The 21,388-nt window shown below is 37.1% G+C and overlaps 1 protein-coding gene across 7 annotated transcripts in view; it reads right to left on the reverse strand.

Moving 5' to 3' along the window:
* Positions 1–4,123: 4,123 nt before the first annotated feature.
* Positions 4,124–21,388, reverse strand: part of G3BP2 (G3BP stress granule assembly factor 2) — an 82,464-nt gene continuing 65,199 nt past the window's right edge. For 6 of the 7 annotated variants that reach the window (XM_055140399.1, XM_055140396.1, XM_055140394.1 and 3 more), the window contains 10 exons: positions 19,749–19,830; positions 17,822–17,995; positions 16,625–16,715; positions 15,727–15,829; positions 14,948–15,128; positions 13,880–13,978; positions 9,779–9,881; positions 8,494–8,622; positions 7,364–7,482; positions 4,124–7,038 (listed from right to left, as the gene is read on the reverse strand). In XM_055140399.1, coding sequence (XP_054996374.1) covers positions 6,766–7,038; positions 7,364–7,482; positions 8,494–8,622; positions 9,779–9,881; positions 13,880–13,978; positions 14,948–15,128; positions 15,727–15,829; positions 16,625–16,715; positions 17,822–17,995; positions 19,749–19,830 — 1,354 coding nt within the window. In that variant the 3' untranslated portion in view covers positions 4,124–6,765. The remainder of the gene's footprint in view (positions 7,039–7,363; positions 7,483–8,493; positions 8,623–9,778; positions 9,882–13,879; positions 13,979–14,947; positions 15,129–15,726; positions 15,830–16,624; positions 16,716–17,821; positions 17,996–19,748; positions 19,831–21,388) is intronic. The other variant, XM_055140400.1, reaches the window with a different exon arrangement.

Genomic DNA, 21,388 nt, shown 5'->3' on the forward strand with positions numbered 1-21,388 from the left:
GATTTTGCTATGTTCATAGCAGCATTGATATTCACAGTAGCTTAATTGGGACATTGATCCCAATGTCCACCAAACGTACATATCCATACAATGTTGTTCAGTCCAAAAGAAAACAGATACATGCTACAGTGCAGATGGATCTTCAAAACATACTAATAAGTCACAGAAGACTCCACATATTTTATATGTATAGTGTTCAGCACTACGGCTGGGATTATACTTTAGTGTAACACATACCTTACAGTGTGTTAGATGCTGGGCTCAATACCTGGCAACCTCAAAATCAAACTAATGATGTATTCAGCACAGAAACAAAGTATATTCGTGCTTATCAGGAACTAAGAATAGTGACTGTTCAGGATCACAGTTTTATTGCAGATGATGAAAATGTTCTGGACTAAAGTAGTGGTAATATACATTGTGAATATACTAAAAATCATGAAATTCTATACTAGAAGAGTCAATTTTGTCTCAATATCTCAATAGAGTAAAGAATGTACTGTTCCAGAGTTTGTTCCATAGTGAACACAGAGGTCAAACGTCAGAGAACAGCGAGACCATGTGTAAACACCACAATCGGATGTACAACTCCTGCTGCGTTTTTTTATGTGTGTTCATAGCATTAGTGAATGAGGGAAATTTAAAAAAGAAATTCTAAAGTTCTAACATCTGACATTTATTCTTGAATATTCAACTAGCATATGGAAATTCACTGTATCACTGTCATCCCGTTGCTCATTGATTTGATCGAGCGGGCACCAGTAACGTCTCTCATTGACTTATTGTTACTGTTTTTGGCATATCCAATACACACAGGTAGCTTGCCAGGCTCTGCCGCTAGGGCTCGATACTCTCGGTAGCTTGCCCGGCTCTCCGAGAGGGGCAGAGGAATCGCACCCGGGTTGGCCACTTGAAAAGCGAAAGCCCAACCGCTGTGCTATCGCTCCAGCCCCAGATCTATATATGATCTTCATAAACAAAGAGCTGCTATAAATCGTATTTAACTAAAAATAAATGTGACCAAGAATTCAGTTTTAACGCCGTCAACAACTGTGCTATCACAGCAGCATGGAAATTAACATAGTAAAAATAGTTGATCTCCCCTTCATATCAATGCCTGTCCTTTCTCTAGTAACAAGGTGCCATTTCTTTCCAAACTAGTGGCATCAAATCTAAGGAGTTATCCTTGAATCCTTTCCCTCGTATTCAATCCTCAACCTTAAGATTCTACCTCCAAAATATATCTATTGTACCTCTGCTTCTACATTCCAGCTGAAGTCACCATCACCTGATATCTCTTCCTAATTCAGGTCACATCACCGTCTTTTCAGACAGCTCTTGAACCATGTCAAGATCTTCCCAAAGGCATCTGCACTTGTTCTATTTAGAATGTTCTTTCTCCAGAACTTTTGTTTTTGGTTCATACCTGGTGCGGCTCAGAAACTCGCAGGGTACCAGGATCAAACCCATGTTGGCCGCATGCAAGGTAAATGCTCTACCCACTGTGCTATCCTCTGGCCCCAGCTCTTTCAGATCTTTTTTAGGCCTTCTTCTCTTCAAGATCTCCTCTATATATACATATATATTTTTTTGAGAGGGTGGAGGCCCACATCCCAGTGTTCAGGGTGTACTTCTGGTGGGCTGGGGGCACCATATGGGATGCCAACGATCGAACCAAGATGGACAGCGTGCAAGGCAAGTACATTGTGCTATTGCTTAGACCCCCTTCCATTTACCTCGAGAGATCTTTCATTAGCATCTTAGGCAACAGTCTTATTCACTATTACATTCTCACTAGTTCTACCCCTTAGCTGTGACCATCACTGTATCACTTGTCATCTCGTTGCTCATCAATTTGCTCAAGCAGGCACCAGTTAGTTTCCACTGTGAGACCTGTTACTGTTTTTGGCAAGTCGAATATGCCACGGGTAGCTTGCCAGGCTCTGCTGTGTGGGTGGGATACTCTCAGTAGCTTGCCGGGCTCTCTGAGAGGGATGGAGGAATCAGGAATCGAACCTGGGTCGGCCACATGCAAGGCAAATGCCCTACCCGCTGTGCTAGCTCCGTGACCACAGAAAAGTAATTAAGCATACTATGACTGTGTTTATAGTTCATCTAGGAAATGAATAGTACTCTTCATAATATTACTGTGAAGACTGAGTTGCATTCTGCCAGGACATACAGGACTAATCAGGAATGATAGCATTCATCCACATATTTTGCTCTCCTTCAAAAGACAAGTTTTGGGGCTGGTGCATAAGTACAGCGGGTAGGGCATTTGTTTTGCAAGTGGCTGACGTGGATTCAATCCCCAGCATCCCATATGGTCCCCAAAGCATTGCCAGGAGTAATCCCTGAGCATTGTGGGATGTGGCCTTTGAAATGCAACAAAAAAAACCCCAAAACCAAAACAGACAAGTTTACTCAAGATTAAGTACCTGCAGTATTGTCAGTAAACACCTAAAGTATTTTTGCCACTTATCACAAAAGTTTCTATGTTGAGGGGAGTTTTGGGCCACACTTGGCAGTGTTCCAGGGTTACTCCTTGCTCTGCACTCTGGAATCAATCCGAGCTTGCTAGGAGTGCTAAGGGGACCATGGAGGGTGCCAGGGATAGAACCCAGGTTGGCTGCATGCAAAGCAAGCACCCTACCTGCTGTACTATTGCTCCAGCCCAGCGTTACAAATTTTATTAGAGTTTTATAAACAGAATGGCAAGCTGGGGGGGGAAAAAAAAATCAAGGGCTTTTAATAACACATATACTACGAAAAATGATTATTTTTTATTCATTTGCTACAAAGATAATCATATACTGTAGCTAAAAGCACAAAACACATTATGTGGCTAAACTTCATACACGTATGTATATATTTTTTTGCTTTTTGGGGTCACTCCTAGCTCTGCACTCAGGAATTACCCCTGGTGGTGCTCAGGGGACCATATGAGATGCTGGGAACTGAACCCGGGTAGGTCGTGTGCAAGGCAAACGCCCTACCAGCTGTGCATACAAACTTCCTGGATCAAGTACTGACCTGTTCCTTTAAATTAGGTTGTTTTCAACAAACTGTGAGAGATAAATTCTATTCCTTGTAAAGCGATTTCCAAATCCATAATCAAATAAAGTATTACACTGTAATTAAAGTTGAAAGTGGATTTCTTTTATACTTCTAAAAATCTTAAGACTGGGGGCTGGAGCAATAGCACAGCGGTAGGGCGTTTGCTTTGCACGCAGCCGACCTGGGTTCGATTCCCAGCATCCCATATGGTCCCCTGAGCACCACCAGGGGTAATTCCTGGGTGCAGGACCAGGAGTGACCGCTGAGCATCACCGGGTGTGACCCAAAAAGCAAAAAGCAAAAAAAAAATCTCAAGACTGTACGCACTCTTCTCTTCAAATCTTGAGTTTCTTCTTTTCTTCTGGCTTATCTCCAATGAACTTGTCCAGACTGATTTTAAGGAATCTCACCATGTTAATACATCATCATATCACCCCTCTTAATGAGAGAAGTCTTAATTATAACTAATCTTTTGGTCTTCCAAGCAGTGTTTAGGGGGCCTAGGGGCCCCTCCTGGCAACTCTTAACTGACCTGGCCAGTGTGGTTCAATGCAGTGCTGCTTGGGCCTTGCAGTCTGTGAAATCACCCAGGCTGCAACTGGTGATCTTCTGGTGGACCCTGCAGTGCTGGGGGTTGAACCTGGGTAGGCTACATGCAAGACAGGAATGTTAACCCCTTTACTACCTCTCTCCCCAGCCCCTGTCTAGAGACACTGGTGAATCTGGGCGAGAACTACAGCTTCAGTTTGTCAATTTCCCCATTTCTCTTTTATTCCTTACCTTCTAACATCCTTTGGAAATCCCAAAACCTTTTATTAAAAATGTTAATTTGCTTTTGTATCACTCACTTTCTTGACTAATGATACACTCTTTTAACTCATACACCAAATATTTAAACAAACTGGGTTAGCTCTCATATCATACTTAAATGTTTGACATTTGCAACAAATCTCACAATTAAGCAACTGCTTTTTAAAACAATTCCTTATTTTCATTAGGTTGTCTGAAATGCAATTAAAATATTCTGAAACACAAGCCCACAAATTAAATTAGGGACGTAGATAAATGCTGCAGACATCAGTAGTTTATTGTTTGTTTAGTCCAAACACATTCAAAATGGAAACTCAAAGAATACTTTCCACCTGAAACAATTAAACTAGATTCTACTAGCATATAATGCTTAACACATTACAGCAATAAAGATGGTAATCCATTGTCTTCTAAACCTACTAAAGCCAAGATGGTAAAGCCAATTTGGTTGCAATAGTGTCATAAGAATAGAATATTACCATCAAAAAAATTCAGCAAATAACAGTAATGGTAGATGAATTTTTCACTTTGTTTCACTGAAAAGGGGACAGAATGTTAAAAGTCCACAGTACTGCAGGTGAACAATCACCATGTAAACTTCTCCATATGATGTTTCCATGTATTATTTGTGGTAAAGACTGAAGCTGAATGGCTCTTTGCTCTAATTTCCGATCACACTTAACATTTTTGTCATAAATTTTGGTGGGCAATATTCCGGACTGAATATTTATACATGTGTATATATGTATACATACACACACACGTTTTAAAAAAAGGAAATAAGTAACATAAGAGGAAAAATATAAAAACAAAAAACTTTAAAAAACGAAACAGAAAAACACTGACAATAAACTACTTGTTTAAAAGTAGCTTGCATAAAGGTTTAAAACTCAAAAGTAATTTTCTGATAAGAACTTCAAGTACTATACATTAGGAAGCGTAAAACTGTTCCAAATAGGAAAAATCCTTAAACCCGCCAAAGTGGAAACTATGAGAAATCGGAGTCCCCAAAATATATGCAAATAGTGCAAGACTTTTCCTCAACATGGAAGACCTCAATCAAAGGGGGGAGGGGCGGGAAGAAACATTAAATTTACTAATATTGCCCAGTATATGGAGAAACAAAATATGTGCATCATTATCATTAGGTTTACTACATAGCAAACAGTTTCATAATTCAGAATCAGTTTGCTACTATGTCAAGTGCATTTTTTTGTTTGTTTTTACTAAGAATGGAGAAGTCTTCCATGTTAACAAGCAGCTTTAAGTGGTCACACTTATTTACCCCACTAGGAGCCTGAAACATTAGATAGCAGTATGTACTGAATGCTTCAAGCATAAAATTGGATATCCTTTGCCATAGTTTCAGTTTACTTGAACTTGCTGTAAGACACACAATAATCCAGCAGCTACAAACCTTGCTCACAGAATTGTTTTTAGAGATTCATGTAAAAATAAAAGATGTCGTCCCAGACTTAAATTCAGAGCCACTCGGGTGCTGACATCAGTTCAAGAATTGTGCAAAATGAATGACAGTTCCCTGCCCCCCAAATAGAAAATGCAAACACTTAAGAACTGCTACTCTTTTCTCTGAAAATTGCAGTATCCTCATTTCAGGTTTACTTGCTGTTTATGAATTCTGACTGCTTAAAAACCACTAAAAACGTACATCAAATTGAGTGACTTTTCTAAGCACCTCTCAAGTGATACGCTTCAACGTTCACATTTATGCTAAGAGAAGAGTCAACAAGAGACTTACTTCAAATAACTGACTTCCTCCTTCCCTCTCCACCCCTCCCCAACACAAGACTTCCTCCCACAAAGAACACAAAATTTTTAACGGAAGAACAAGGTAAATAATATGCTAGTCAACTTTACTGATTTTAAAGATACTGCAATTTTTATACACTTCAATGATTTTTCAACATTTTGCAGCTGTTTGGCTTCGCAGCACAGCAATTCATACACTATACTGTACAAAATTACCAGCAAGACTGGAATGATGTATTAGTAGAAGGCACCATCATGCTTATTACATTACCAGAGAACAAAAATACAGTAAAGACAATTTTCACTGTACACAGCTTAAAGAAAGGAAGGGGGAGGAGGAGTGTGTTGAGCAGCCAGCCATCCCTGTACTGAAGAGGGGCAGGTAGAAAAATCTTAAGATGTGGAGCTATTAAATCCGGTCTAATATTCAAGACCACAGCCTTTGAAGTTCTGATTTTTGTTATTGAGTTCGTAACTAAATGATTTCCTTCTGGAATATACCTGTAGTCTTGTTAAGGTTTATGTGTACATACGCTGGTCACAGCAAGCAGATAAAATGCCCTCATCATTTCACAAACTATTCTCTACTGGAAAAAAAGATGAAAAAATATTTCCCCTGTTGCCTCCTTTGAAGATGTCAAAGTTAATGAGTTCAGAGTACTCATTAGTGCATTCTGATGAGTGCATAACAAGTTTCTGTTGGTTTATGTTTTGGGGGGAGTCAAGAAAAAAGGCAAGATACTCCAATTGCACAAATTGCACTATTTGTTTCCAACATTAATAGGCAGAAACAGTAACACTTAAACAAAATGTGCAGCAGAGGATTTTTTGACTCAAAGGACCTGAATTCAGTTGGGCATGTCCTTTTAAGTCCTCATTTTGTTGATATTTAAGATGTGGTCATTTATCAGTCCTTAATTCTCCAAGTCTAGATTATAAATTAAAGCGAATCCTGTTGTGAAATTGGGGAAATAATGTCCACCTCAATTTAACTGATAACCAAAAGATGCTTTTCACATCAAAGAAATGATCAAAAAGGCTGTGTCACATTCCAAAGCCAAAAAAAATTAACAAGAATGCAAACACGATGAATAATGTACCACTGCCAAGACTGTCAACAGTGGAACTTCAGCGACGCTGTCCTGTGAAGCGGCCTTCCATTTGTCCGGTTCCTCTTCCAGAGCCAAGTTTCTGTGCCATGCCACCTCTTGGAGGAGGACCTCTTCCATCTCGGTCACGCATCATTCCACCACCCACGATTCCACGTGGACCTCCAGGACCTCGATCGCTGCGCCTAATATCCCTGCGATCATCACCACCACCTCTGGTTTCTCGTTCTCTTGCTGCTCTTGTTTTTTTCTCTTCCACATTTAAACGTACCTCCCCTCGAAACATAATGGGCTTTAGGGGAAAAAAAGGATTGATATGGGTATGTTAGGCAGCAATAGTAAAGTATTTCCTTGCATATGTAAAAATAATCCTAAGAAACAAACTTTTAAGAAATTATCCTTATGTCAACTTTTCCCATCACAGCAAATAATTTAAAATAACCCAAACTCCAGAATTTAGAAATACTACCACATGTCTTTATCCTTTGCATAAATACCATTTCATAATGAACTAGATTGAGCATTAAAAATAATTTCTATGGCTTAAAAAGTACCAAATTAAAACGATATATATGGATTAACAAAGACTTGAATAATTAACCCTATAAGTCACTTACTTTTGCAATTAAGATTCTCTGAACTGGTTCAGAGTCATCAAAAACCACAAAACCAAAATTTGGAAGCTTTCCCCCAACACCCTTGGTATTGATGCGAAGTTCCACAACGTTTCCAAAACCTGTGAAAATATATATTGCACAAGGGGTTAAATACTTTAACAGACCATTTTAATGCCTATTGTTTCAACTGAATAACAATCCTGATTCATTTCAAAATTAAAACTGCAATCATTCTGCTATAACTAGTGTCAACCAAGGGACAATCATACATGCCATTTTACCTAAGATGCCTTTTGCTAGCCTCAATGCATTCTTCATTCTTTCCCCTTTTCACTTGCATTTGTCAGGTATTACCTCTAAACTTAAGACTATTTTCCAGTTCTTTCTCTTAATTTATACTGGAACAGTTAACACCAAATAACAGCATTCTTTTACTATTTTCTGATTAGTGACTGTTATGGATATATATGTAATGCAGGCAAAGTGCTTTTTAAGGTTTTGGTTTTTTTTTTTTTAAGTGAAGCAAGACAGCTTTTATTGAATGAAACTTACTTAGAAAGATGTGAGAGGAAAGAGAAAAATATGTGTTTAAGAGAGAATACAGGCTTCCCAAATGGAGAAAGTCACAGAAACAAAGGTAAACAAGCAAGATTCAAGGGAGAACATGGGTCTCAAGAGCAAGTGTAAAGATTGGATTAAAAAAATTGTATTTGTACTGTAATAATACTCATGTTTTCCTGCTTACTTTAAAAAGAGTAGGGGTGGGGCTGGAGTGATAGTACAGCGGGTAGGGCATCTGCTTTGTACGTGACCGACCCGGGTTCGAATCCCAGCATCCCATATGGTCCCCTGAGCACTGCCAGGGGTTTAATTCCTGAGTGCAGAGCCAGGAGTGACCCCTGTGTATCGCCGGGTGTGACCCAAAAAGCAAATAAATAAATAAATAAATAAATAAATAGTAGGGGTAATACAGGGGTTAAGGTGTTTGCCTTGCACATAGCCAACCCCAGTTATATTCCCAGCAATGCGGGGTTCCCAGAAACCTTCTCAAGAGTAATCCCTGAGCACAAAGTCAGGCGGGGCCCCAAAACAAAACAACCAAGCAAAAAAGGGCAAAATAAACCACTTACTCATGAAGAATTCTTTCAGTTCATTTTCATCAATATCATGTGGTAAGTTACCAACAAAAAGTTGATGACTGTCTGGATAGCGAATTATTCTACGGTTGTCAGATTCATTCTGTTCAATATCTCCTCTGCCTGAGAAAAAGGAATAGAGCAGATATTAAAATGTACAACATCTTCCAAAACTTAGAGCAATGAATCCAACAAAAACCACAAAACAGCAACATTCCTGTTTTAGTTTAATAAGACAGTGAGCTTCTTGAACAGGTGGAAGTGCCTATTATTAGTAGGTTAGTGAGAAAACATGACACTATCAAGTGAAGAGTATCGACTAGGTTGCTACCATCCCTTCTTTAGGTTCTACTGGTCTGATAATTAAGAAGTATTAGTAGCAGAGGCTTTCCTCCTTATCCAAACTCATGTCACTGCCCAGGAACCAAAAAGATTTAAAGATAATGAGGTATATTTGAATTAATATTTAATATTTTTACATTCACAAATGACTTGATCTTTCATTGTATGAAATTATAGCCAAAACAGTAAATTTTATGATAGTATTATCTCATTTAAAGCCATGTATGTATCGGTGTGCTCATGTATGCTTGTGTATATAAAATCTTATCCAGTAAGACCAAGAACAGTGAGACAAGGCATCACACAAGAAAAATTTCATAATAAAACCTCATGATTTCAGGGTCTCACCTAAGGCCACAAACTCAGTAGTAAAAAGCTAGGACAAAACCCCAGATCCCAGGACTTTTGGCTTACTAGCCTAACTAAAATTACTTCTGTGGGAAATACCACATACTCCAAATCTTATGTATCTATCTCCCACCTTTCCCCAAAAGCAATCTAAACGTATTTATAGGCTTCAAATAGAAGTGCTACATTTATTAGCTAATAATGGAAACAAGTCAAAAATTATGGCAACTTACTTAATACCTAAGACAATCAAAATAAGAAGAATCATGGTGTGCTTATTGTTTATCTGTGAAGAGATAAGAGTGCTAAGTAAGAGAGTAGGTTATTGGCAGCTCGGTTTTGAATTCTTAGAACCAGTGACAATAACCAATAAAATCTGTCTCAAAATCGTTTACAGCTTCAAAATACATGTCTCTGGCATATCAACTAATCCTCCCCTAAAAATAGGTTGTTTTGCCCAGATATCTTAACAGTATAATTTAGTACTAAAAGGATTTGTGCATAAAACACATCATTTTTCCAACTTTAGTCTTTTCCATTCCAGCTTGTTCCGTGATAAATGCTAAAACTATAGAGGTGGCTAACTTACCTGGTCTTGGTCCTCTAGGAGGGAAACCAGGCCGTTCTCTAGGTCGTTGTTCACGCACACGGGGTGGCTGAGATTGAACTTCTGGTTTAGCTTCAACTCTTGGCTAAAATACAAGGGAAAAAAAACACATTATAAACATCCCACAGGAGAAAAATAAACTACTAATGAGTCACCAGCAGGCATATTGGTATATTAAGGTTCAGACTGCTTTAAGCATATCCTATGTATGTAAAAAACAAGATTTTAATAAAGATATTCTGTACCAATCTAGGACTGTAGGATAGGTTCTCTCTCTGAAGGCTGTATCTCACAATAAACTGCTTTTTATAACCATATTTATAACCATATTTTAAAAATAATTACATCCACAATAAGACAGTGTAAAAGGTAGTACTGCTACAAAAAAAAATCACATAAATGTGAGATGAGCCACTCCATGTAAATACATATATAAAATAAAAATCATCTTTATCTTAAAAAGACGAGTATGTGACAAACTTTCTGATTCACTAGTTGAATTGCTGCCCTTCAAACAGCTTTTAATCTCTACCCTCAATCCTAAAAATTGCTCTAGTATCTAAAAATACCTTTCAGGTATGGAAAGAAAGGAAAAAAATAACAGAAAGGTGATTTTTGGGGAGAGGTTTGGGTCATACCTGGAGGTGCTCAGGGGTCCCTATGTGGTACCACAGATGGAACTGCTTTAACCCTGTACTATCTCTCCAGCTCCAATGTGTGTATCTTTCAAAACATTTCAAATGGCTTAAACATCCTGTGGCACCTTATAATTCTTCCTCTGGGGTAAGGTATGCACTTTTGTATAAGGACTGACATAATTTTCCTTAACTATGACCTGAGACATGTGGAGGAGTTAAATTTAAGATGCTTTCTAAAAGTTTTGCTAACTGAACTAAACACATAAATAACAAATTAACACTTGCTATTACCTTTTCTTTACTATAAAACAAAAGCATTTCAAGTATTTGTAACTTCTTCAGTCTAAAGTATAGTAACAACCAAAGGAAAAGACAAAATATTTGCACCATCAAAGGATACTGAAAACACTCAGCAGGATACAAATATTAAGGCCTCAAGCAAGCAAGAAAAACTCAGATGTGTCTTTATGGCTAACTGCACTGAAAGACTGTCTCAGCAGTGTCTCAAACCTCCTTTCATCATTTATATATGACCAGAATACTATAATTTGCAAGGAAAAACTAATAATTTTTCATTCTGTAACCAAAAGACATTAACTTCTATCGCTAAGTTTTTAACACTCCTCTTTACTCAAATTGTTTTCTTCAATGTGGATTTTCCAATTCTCTCTAGATGCTAAGTTGCTTCCTATGTTCTATAATCTTGCTAGTTTAAAAAAAAAATTCAACACGCCCCAGTTTTTTCAATTACTTATTTATATATATCAATTCCTATAAGGACTCAATGTTAAGAAGTAATTTCTCTACACCCAAAGAACCCAGTACATTTGGGTTATATATAATCATTCACTATTAGTTCAATTAAATTTGTTTTTAATTCCCCAAATGCAGGAAAATGTCTATGCCTGATATACCTGATAAAGGATGTAAATGACATCCTCAAACTATTCCTACTTATTTGCAACTGGGAGTATAATATCATATAATAAGTGGCACAAATCAAGATGCCTGAAAATCACTAATTACCAAAGGGGCCTACCAAGTTCAATTACAATACAAATGTAAAACAAACTTAAAAGTTAGCCATTCTTCAAAGTTTGATTAAACTTGTATTTTTAGAAAATTAATAAAATTAGAAAATATATCAACTTCTTTAATCTGAGTATCATTGAAGAACTTGGTGACTAATTCAAATACTTTTCAAAGGAGATTTTAAAAAGAGAAGTAACAAAATAGGTACCAAAATATAGTAAAGTTCATTATCCTTTAAGGATTTAAAATTAAGAAAATTTAAATAATTTTCAGCAAACTCATTTTTAGTAGATATCTGATGCCATGATTGAAAACAAACAAACAAACAATATTCCTTTTAATAATCGATTAATATGACAACAAAGCCAACTATGCACTTAAGATTCTTCAGGTTTAATATTATGATTAAAAAGAATTATTCCAACAAATAACATGGCAAATACACCATACCCTACTTCAGGTTCGTGAATTCCATGCAGTAAAAAAGTGGGCTCCATGAAAAAAATTTCCACAACTGAAGAACAATCAAATTATCTAATCAAACTGAAACTACCAAATCAAGTAAATAACAGAAGGTATAGCCACAACTAATAATAAACAATCTTTCCATTCAACGTAAGCTACTTTAGAGAACTAATTAATTTCCAAACCAAATTGTCCAGCAAGAAATTAACCTACTACTGATTACCTCGTAGTAGCCTAAAGAAATAAATGCAACTTTCACACCAATAATCTATGCTCAAAATATTATTGAGATAATTACATCAAAGTGAATCAATAAAACTGAAGGAGTTATTAAATGAAGTGGAAAAATCATCAATTCATTCTGAATATATCTAAAGAGATAATAAAGTTCCTTAGAGTTTTAATTCTGTTTAAAACTTGTGTTCTAGTAATGGTGAGGTTGGGAAATAATCTAATCTCCTAAATTTAAGATTAGCCTTAAATTTAAAAACCCACCCTTCCACTCCCACAAAAGGATAAGATCAAATGCAATATAATTTAGGTATATTCTAAATACACTACTCTTTTGTGATGTAAACATATATAACCCCTTACCAAAAAACAAAACAAAACAAAAACAAAAACAAGTGTCTAGTTTCTCAGCTGCAACAATTTAAAGCTCAGTCCTTCTGTTGATGTAGTTATCTCATCTGACTGACCTAAGGTAGATATACTCAATTTTCCTATCTATAAATAGAATATTAACAGTACCCACCCTCATATGAATTTAATAAGAATGAATATAATGAACTCTGTACAAACCCTGGCACAACACATAAAAAGCATAATGAGCATGAATTATTTTTAGGTCTAAATCAGAAACAAATTTAAAATAAATGCAGCCCAAAACTGATATGAACCGACAGTAAAAAGGATTTCAAATATATGCAAACCTTGTAAGAAACTAGTATTTCTAAAGAAAAGCCAGAAGTCACAAAGCAGGTCTTCAGATGGTTTGAGAAGTACAAGCACTACTTAGCAAATTTTATTGATATAAAATTCTGGTTTGTGATCTAACTGGAATATCTTTAACAGGTATCATGAGGTCATGGATCCTATTATGATGTAACTGATTCTGTGTACCAATACCAATCCCTTCAACCTATATAATAATTACTATCTACTTTTGAAACCACAAGACTTTTTACTAGAGTATGTAAAATATATAACCAAAACAGCAGCACTAACCATTTTCCATGTCAATTTTCTAGGGCAATCAAATTTGACTCAAAATCTAGGGGAAAAAATTGACCAAGCCCTAACTAAGCCTATAAACCTAATTAGAATTTCATTCAATCTAATTTATATCTAATAATTGTATGCAGCAAGTGTCTTATTTTCAATGTTTCCTAGAAGCTCTGAAATGGGTAAGATGACAAACAGACAAAAAGCAGAATACTGGAACAATCAGTTATAAGGTGAACACTACAGTCATAAGTTGGTACAGGCTTCTATTAATCTGTATGAACCACTTACAGACTGACATCTTAGGCAGTGTGTTTTAAAAAACTGATTCCTTTATGACATCACACTACCTTGTGCACCTTTCCAAATTTTTTTTTGTAGAATAATTTTTTGCTAAATAAAAAACTTAAAAAAAAAACATTTTGGTTATTTTAAGAAGCCTTCTTAATGATAAGTTAGATATATTAAATATGTGTGTATATATATACATATATATATTTGTGTAAAACCAACTTAATCTGTATTTCACACACCCAAACCCCAAATACCACCTAAGTAGATGATGAATGGAGATTTGGCATTTAAAGTGGGTGCACGGACACTTAATACAATCTTTGTATATTTAATCCATAATTTCTGATTGACTCATTTAAAAAAGTATAAAAAGGATAAGCAATTGGCAATGTAACAAGGATACAATCCAATGTGTTCACAGATTGGTTACCTGTGAGACTGGTGCTTTAACATGGGGTGGAATTCCAGAGGAAGAAACAGTACCACTAGGAGGCAGGTTTTTACTGGTCACTGAAGCCCAGGAGAAAGCCTGCAGGAAATGCAACAAACCTAGACTACTAATCATGGAAAACCACCAACATTCCTACAGGGAAACTTCCAAATATATATTCTTTCATTTCTAAACTATTGATCTATATTTGATGAGTCCTAAAAGAAAGGCACACACACACATGCCAGTCTATGTGCCAGATTTCAAAATCTCATTATGCAATATTATTTATGACTGTTTTGTCTGAACTACTAAATAAAACCACGAGCAAGTTCCTACTAGCTATAAGTAGATGAGTAAGTGGCAAACAAAACCACTAACAACTACACATACTAGAAAAATCTGAACCTAACAGAACCAATTTTGTTTGGGAGAAGAAAGGGTGTGTGATGATGTTAAGTAAAGGGAGAGGGGAATGAGAGGAAAGAGAAGAGTAGTACTAGTTAAGAGACTTTACAGACATTCACAAATTGAACAAGGAATCTGCTTCTCACTACCCAAATATACTTATCCATCGAATTTACAGAAAGATAGAAGATGTTTTAGGTAGGCTAAACAATGATACACTCTCGGTGTCATTCTTCTTTCCAAGATGGTTAAACTGATACAGTAAGGAAACTATTCCCATTTAAACCAGAAATAAATTTTCAATTAATAATAAGCCAACTTGTTCAAGTTGGGAAACTGCATGACTTCTGTTGTATCCGTGTTGGAGAGTTAAATACAGAATAAAACTTTATAACATGGACTGAATAAATTCAATTAAGATTCTAAATACTGCATACAACAAAAGTAAATTTTCAATTACACTTAGAAGTATTTTTGAGGGAGGGAAATACAACGGGATTTTCTCAGAATTACAAAAGAATAAATCAAACAAAACAAACTTCACAGTTTTTTCTATACAAAATCTATTGAACAATACAAGAGAACAAAGGCCATGCTTCATAAATGAACCAAATGTGAAAAATGTGATGCTAGAGGTCTAAAGAGTTCTTTTGATCTAACCTTTGGTGGTTCTTGTGGCAGAGAAATAGGCTCAGCAGGAGGAGGAGAAGTGGACTTCTCCTCTAACTCTTCCAAATTCTTTTCTTCCACCTGGGGTTTTAGCTCTTCAACCTTTGTTTCAGATTCTGGTTCAGGTTCAGGTTCATGAGAGGATTCTTCCAAAGGTTCCTCTATGCCATTACTACAATGAAATATTTTTATCTTTTCTTCAGTATGAATAATCAAATATGATAAAAGGCATGATTTTCTTCAACCCAATAGACAAACCTGTTTTTCATAAGCGGTTTGGCAGTGTACATTTCAAGAAAGAACTAATACTCAGAGCATTTTTTATACCCACCATTAACATGCCAAATTTACAGAAACAACTTGTCTTGAGTCAGGGATGCTCTATGGGCCAGGGTGTAATCTTTGCATACTGGAGTCCTGGGCTTAAGCCTCCAGCTCAGTGACTAGCTCTGCACAGTCCCCCAGCAACATTGAGTAATCCTTCAGCAGCACACAGGGAGTAGCACGTGAGCACGGCCAGATGTAACCCAAAATAAATAAAAGGCGCATAATGATCCTGTTTTGAGTCAAATTATGTTCATTCTTCAATTAAATAGAACTTTCCCACTAAACTTCTGGTTTATTTGTTTAAACGTAATACGTTTTCAAACTGGCCTGACTGGTGGCTTGATAAAAAAATTTACTTCCAACAATAACTCTAGGAACAACCCAAAAGTTGCTTAACTATACTTAAATTTAGACCAAATTTAGCTTCTGCAAACACTTCTTACGTGACAGGGTGAGCTTCGTAATAACTACTGTTAGCATTTTCTTGCACAGGTTCTGGAGATGGTTGCCTTTCTTCTTGTTCCTCTTCAACTTCATCTTCTGATTCTGACAATATATATACATACATATTTAAAAAATGACATAAAATGACATTTAAAAAATGATAGTAAAAAAATGTTTACTTCTAACTTGGGCAAATCAATTTCAAAATTTCTTTACCTAAAAACAAAAAAACTGATAGCAAGATGAAACTGCGCAGTTGTTATACTCTACTGAAAACGAAAGGGTAGAAAGTAACATGGCTCGCTGGCTCAAGGTGGTACAAGGGTGATGCTATGGGTTCAATGCCGGTAAGACCTACATGAATGGAGCACAGTGCCAAAGGCTTTGCTATTTGGGACCGTTGGATGTTACAGGAATGTGTGACCTCCTGCAAATACAGCTAAGTTGTTAGTTGGTAACTAGAGAATCAAATCTTTAATTGGTACCAAACATTTCATTATCTATAGAAGATGAAAGTGAACATTTTTCACTCGTGTATGATTTTTATGACTGCATATAGTAAGCATCTATTTCTTTTTTTAAAAAGGGGGAAACGGTTTGATTTAATGAAGGCAATTCCGTTTCTGAATTTAATATGACATAAACCCTTCCCTTTAAAAAATTTTTTCTCAAATTATCATGAGATAGAGCATTACAAAATTGTTCATGATTGCATTTCAATCATACAGTGTTCCAATAACCCATTTTTCCACCAATGTAACTTCCCAGCACAGTCTCCCCAGTTTCCCTCCCACCTCTTCAAGCCAACCCCGAACTCAGCCTGCCTCTAGGGCAGGCATCTCTCTTCTCTCTCTCATTTTAGGAATTCTAACTCTTTCCTTTTCAAAGTAACCTCACCTTCATCAAGTTCTGGTTCTGAATCACCAAACACTTCATCTTCATAACGAAACATATCATTGTGAACATAAAATTTATTTGGAACAGATCCCTATAGGAAAATAACACCCAAATATTGTTAATATATATAAATTCAACAACAGAAAAAGACTAAATTAGAAGCTGGAGAGACAGTAGAGCAGTTATAATTCTTGCCTTGCACATGCCCAACCTGGCTCTGATCCACTGAACCCCGTTAAGATCTGAGCCTGTCGGGGCTGGAGTGATAGCACAGCGGATAGGGCGTTTGCCTTGCACGCAGCCGACCCAGGTTTGAATCCCAGCATCCCATATGGTCCCCTGAGCACCGCTGGGGTAATTCCTGAGTATATGAGCCAGGAGTGACCCCTGTGCATCACCGGGTGTGACCCAAAAGGCAAAAAAAGATCTGAGTCTGTCAAAAGTGATCTCTGAGTCCAGAGCAAGGAAGAAACACTAAGCACAGGCAGGTGTTGCCCCAAAAGAAAAAGTAAAAATTTAAGAGTTACATGGCTAACATTGTTGCAATTTAATGTTATGGAAAAATGGAATTTAACAGGAAAGCCAAGACTAAAGTGGAATTCCCCGTTTTGTTAATGTAATCTGTGACTTACTAAATATCAGACTATAATTCTAAAATCTTAATAACTATATATGCAGCTATCAGTATGATCTTAATTCTAAATACTTAAAAGTACATGAAGTTCAAATATAAACACAGGTTCAATAAAAATTTCCACAAATAGATCTGGTAAGATCTCAACAGACATGATTTGTAAGCAGGAGGTTCAGGTTCACTCTAGCACCTTACAGTCTCCTTTGAACACTACCCAATATGGCGCCCAAATAAAAAACCAAAACAAATCTCAGGGACTGGAACATAGTACAGCTGGTTGCACCTTTGTATTCAGCTGAGACGGATTTGATCCCTAGCATCCCAAGCAGAGCCAAGGTTTTCTCCTGAGTGTAGAGACAGGAGAAAGCCCTAAGCATTATTGGGAGTGACCCCGCTCCCTCAACAAAACAAACAAAAACAAATAACAACAACAACAATAATAATGAAACTAAATATAGGGATTATGAAGTCCCAAGTTCTATCTTTCGAATAGTTTCTAAACCTATTAAGAAACCTTTCAGATACTGAAACATCAAATAAAATCAAGTAAAACAGGCACTTACTTCAGGAGCCAGAACAAAGGTTTGCATAAATTTTCTCTCTGGCTGTCCACTGTTAGACAGCAAACCCATCACCTGGACAACAACTCCATCACTCAAGGTTGCATGAGCATCCACATGACGAATTTTAGTATGGCATTCACTGAAGTTCAGAGATAATACTTTGTGGTGTATATCCTTTATTAGAATGGGGGAGGAAAAACAAAATATTATGATGCTGCATTACCTATACAACAATATAGCCTCTTAATAATTTTCTCACAAACTACAATACTAAATTGCTTACTCTTTATGCCCTTTCGAATCCATTCTATCAGGCTATGCATTATGGCCAAGCTGGTGTTATTAAGCTACCATTATCAAGAAGTCAACTCTTAATACCAGAAATTAAATGGATGTCTGTCTCACAAAATGTAGTAATCAGGTGATATAACACCTACCTTCCGTGTATGAGATCCTGAATCTGATTACAGCACAAAAACAAACTAAAAAGACAGTAACCTTGGCTTTATACAGCCCTGTTTGCGTTTTTGTTTCTTGGGCCATACCCAGTGGTACCTGGACTCTACTCCAGGCAGTGCTGGGTGATGGGTTATGAAAGGTGCTGGGAATTGAACCCAGGATGGCTATACGCAAGGCAGGAGCCTTATCCCCTATATTATCTTTCTTGTGTTAACTAGTCATAAACCTAACTGGTAAACTTTCTTCACTGTGTTTGCAGAAATCACTTTTCCTAGTTTATTATTTGCTCCCATTGGACTGGAGTGATAGCACAGTGGGTAGGGCGTTTGCACGTGGCCTACCCAGGTTCGATACCTCCATCCCTCTCAGAGAGCCCAGCAAGCTACCCGTAGCGTATTCGATATGCCAAAAACAGTAACAACAAGTCTCACAATGGAGATGTTACTGGTGCCTGCTCGAGCAAATCGATAAACAATGGGACGACAGTGCTACAGTGCATTATTTGTTCCTTTAGTAAAATCAAATCCTACAACTCAAGAGTCTAATTGCAGTTCTGTTAACCCTCTACCAGTCTTTCTCAAACCATTTTCTGAAACTGGTCCCTTCAAATTTTGCTTCCTTCCAATGGCAGCCTTGACTACTAGATGGATCTTTAGTCTCATGCCATAATCCCCCTCATTTATGTGACTTTTTACCCAGGCCCCCCCTCCCCCCGGAATTTCCTGAGGGCCCAAAACCCCCAGCTACGAAAAGATGTTCTACAAAGTCACAAATTGTTATGTACTTCTGTGTGTGCCTGGCGTGTAAGATTTATCCCATGTACCTATAAAAAATTGCCTCATCTACTTTACCTATAAAATGTAAAGATAAGGGGCCGGAGAGATAGCACAACAGGTAACGGGCCTGCCGTGATTGTGGCCAGCCTGGGTTCACTCCCCAGGATCCCATATGGTCCCCCATGCCTGACAGGAGTAATCTGAGTGCAGTCCCAGGAGTAACACCTGAGCACCACTGGCCCCCAAACCAAAAATAAATAAAATTAATGCCAGCAAATTAAAGCACGTCTGACCAATACTGTAAACAAAAATTATAGTTATAGCAGCCAACTTGGGTTTGATCCCCGGCATTGCCATGAGTGATTCCTGACTATAGAGCCAGGACTAAGACCTGCCCAGTGTGGCCCCCAAACAAACAAATAATAATCAGATTCAAGAAAAATTCATAGGCATAAGGAAAGTTTTTCTCAAGTCTCTATCTAACACTCAAATATATAAGATAAGGACAGGAGTAATAGCACAGCGGGTAGGGCGTTTGCCTTGCACGTGGCTGACCTGGGTTTGATTCCCAGTATCCCATATGGTCCCCTGAGCACTGCCAGGAGTGGTTCCTGAGTGCAGAGTCCGGAGTAACCCCTGTGCATCGCCGGGTGTGACCCACAAAGAAAAAAAAAAATGAAATTGACACTTACATTTTGGCCATAAACAGCCTCCTGTGGCTTTCCACTAGCATCTACTCCACCATGAACATAGGAAGAATTCCTGCCATAAAACCTGAAAAACAATGGCAGTGATTAGTAGTCAGCCAACAAGGGAAGTTTTAGAGTGGCATGCTGTCAGAAAGACTAAGTTTCCATGTCTAGATCTGTACTATAATCAGTTGTATGATCTTAAAAAAATTACCTAAGGTTTTAAAATTTAGCTTCCTTGGTCATAAAACAGAACCAGAATACCTAAATTATCCTAAGAATTAAATAAGTAATGGTAGAATACTAAGTATGCACTCAATCATTAACTAGTCTCATCTAGTTCTTACATGATTTTTGTCAAATGAGAATGAGATTAAGAACACATTTTATTTACTGAAGCTGTAGCAACCTGACTTCCAATTTTTGTCTATTTTTTGACTTTCTATTCATAGTTCCTAATGATTACTAATTCCAATGGCTTAAACAGTACAGATTTATAACTAATGAAATAGTTGAGAGAAAACTTAAAAAAAAATTAACACAATTTCATCCAATTTCTTACTAATATTTTTAAACTATGCTTAAGTACATAATACACTAGTGGTTTTCTGGCATATTCTTTTTTTCTGGCATATTCTGAGTTAACTAAAATATCTTTATAAAAAGGTTTTAAAAACGAAACCAGTTTTTCATAAATAGAACTCATCTCCTATAGCAAAATATATATAAAAAAATTATACGCTAAGAGTATTTTCCATGCCACTATAATACTGATTTCATTTCACTCTTCTAAAAACCACATAAAATAATGCTGTTATTTAAATGAGCAAACTGAAGTTCAAATGAGGTTAAGTAACTTCCCCCATAAGGCCTTATATCAAGAGCGGGGGACAATTTAAAAGCAGGGACCAAAACAGTTTGGGATCACAGGCCATAATTTTAACCACCACTCGTATTTAAATTTATACTACTTTGGCTCATGTATTACTGTCACTGTCACTGTCATTCCGTTACTCATCGATTTGCTTGAGCGGGCACCAATAACATTTCCATTGTGAGACTTGTTATTGTTTTTGGCATATTGAATACGCCATGGGTAGCTTGCCAGGCTCTGCTGTGCGGGCGCAATACTCTCGGTAGCTTGCTGGGCTCTCTGAGAGGGGCAGAGGAATCGAACATGGGTTGGCTGTGTGAAAGGCGAACGCCCTACCACTGTGCTATCACTCCAGCCCTCATGTATTACTGAGAAGAGTATATTTTTTAGTATTATTAGTATTATTTTTCTGGAGAACAATTCGACTACAAGTGTGCAAGAAGAGTCTTAGAGGAGCTGGAGTGATAGCCTAGCAGGTAGGGTGTTTGCCTTGCACACGGCCGACCCAGGTTCGATTCCCAGCATCCCATATGGTATCCTAAGCACTGCCAGGAGTAATTCCTAAGTGCAGAGTCAGGAGTAACCCCTGTGCATCACTGGGTGTTATCCAAAAATTAAAACAAACAACAACAACAACAACATAAAACCCCCAAATCTCAGAAATTACAAAATTCTTAACAATCCAATTTCTAAGAATTTAGGATTCTAAGAGAATAACTAGAACTCACAAAAAAGCATGTGAAAAGGATTTTTTTAGTGTTAACAAGTG

Source organism: Sorex araneus, chromosome 5, assembly GCF_027595985.1.
Source record: "Sorex araneus isolate mSorAra2 chromosome 5, mSorAra2.pri, whole genome shotgun sequence".
Taxonomy (NCBI): domain Eukaryota; kingdom Metazoa; phylum Chordata; class Mammalia; order Eulipotyphla; family Soricidae; genus Sorex; species Sorex araneus.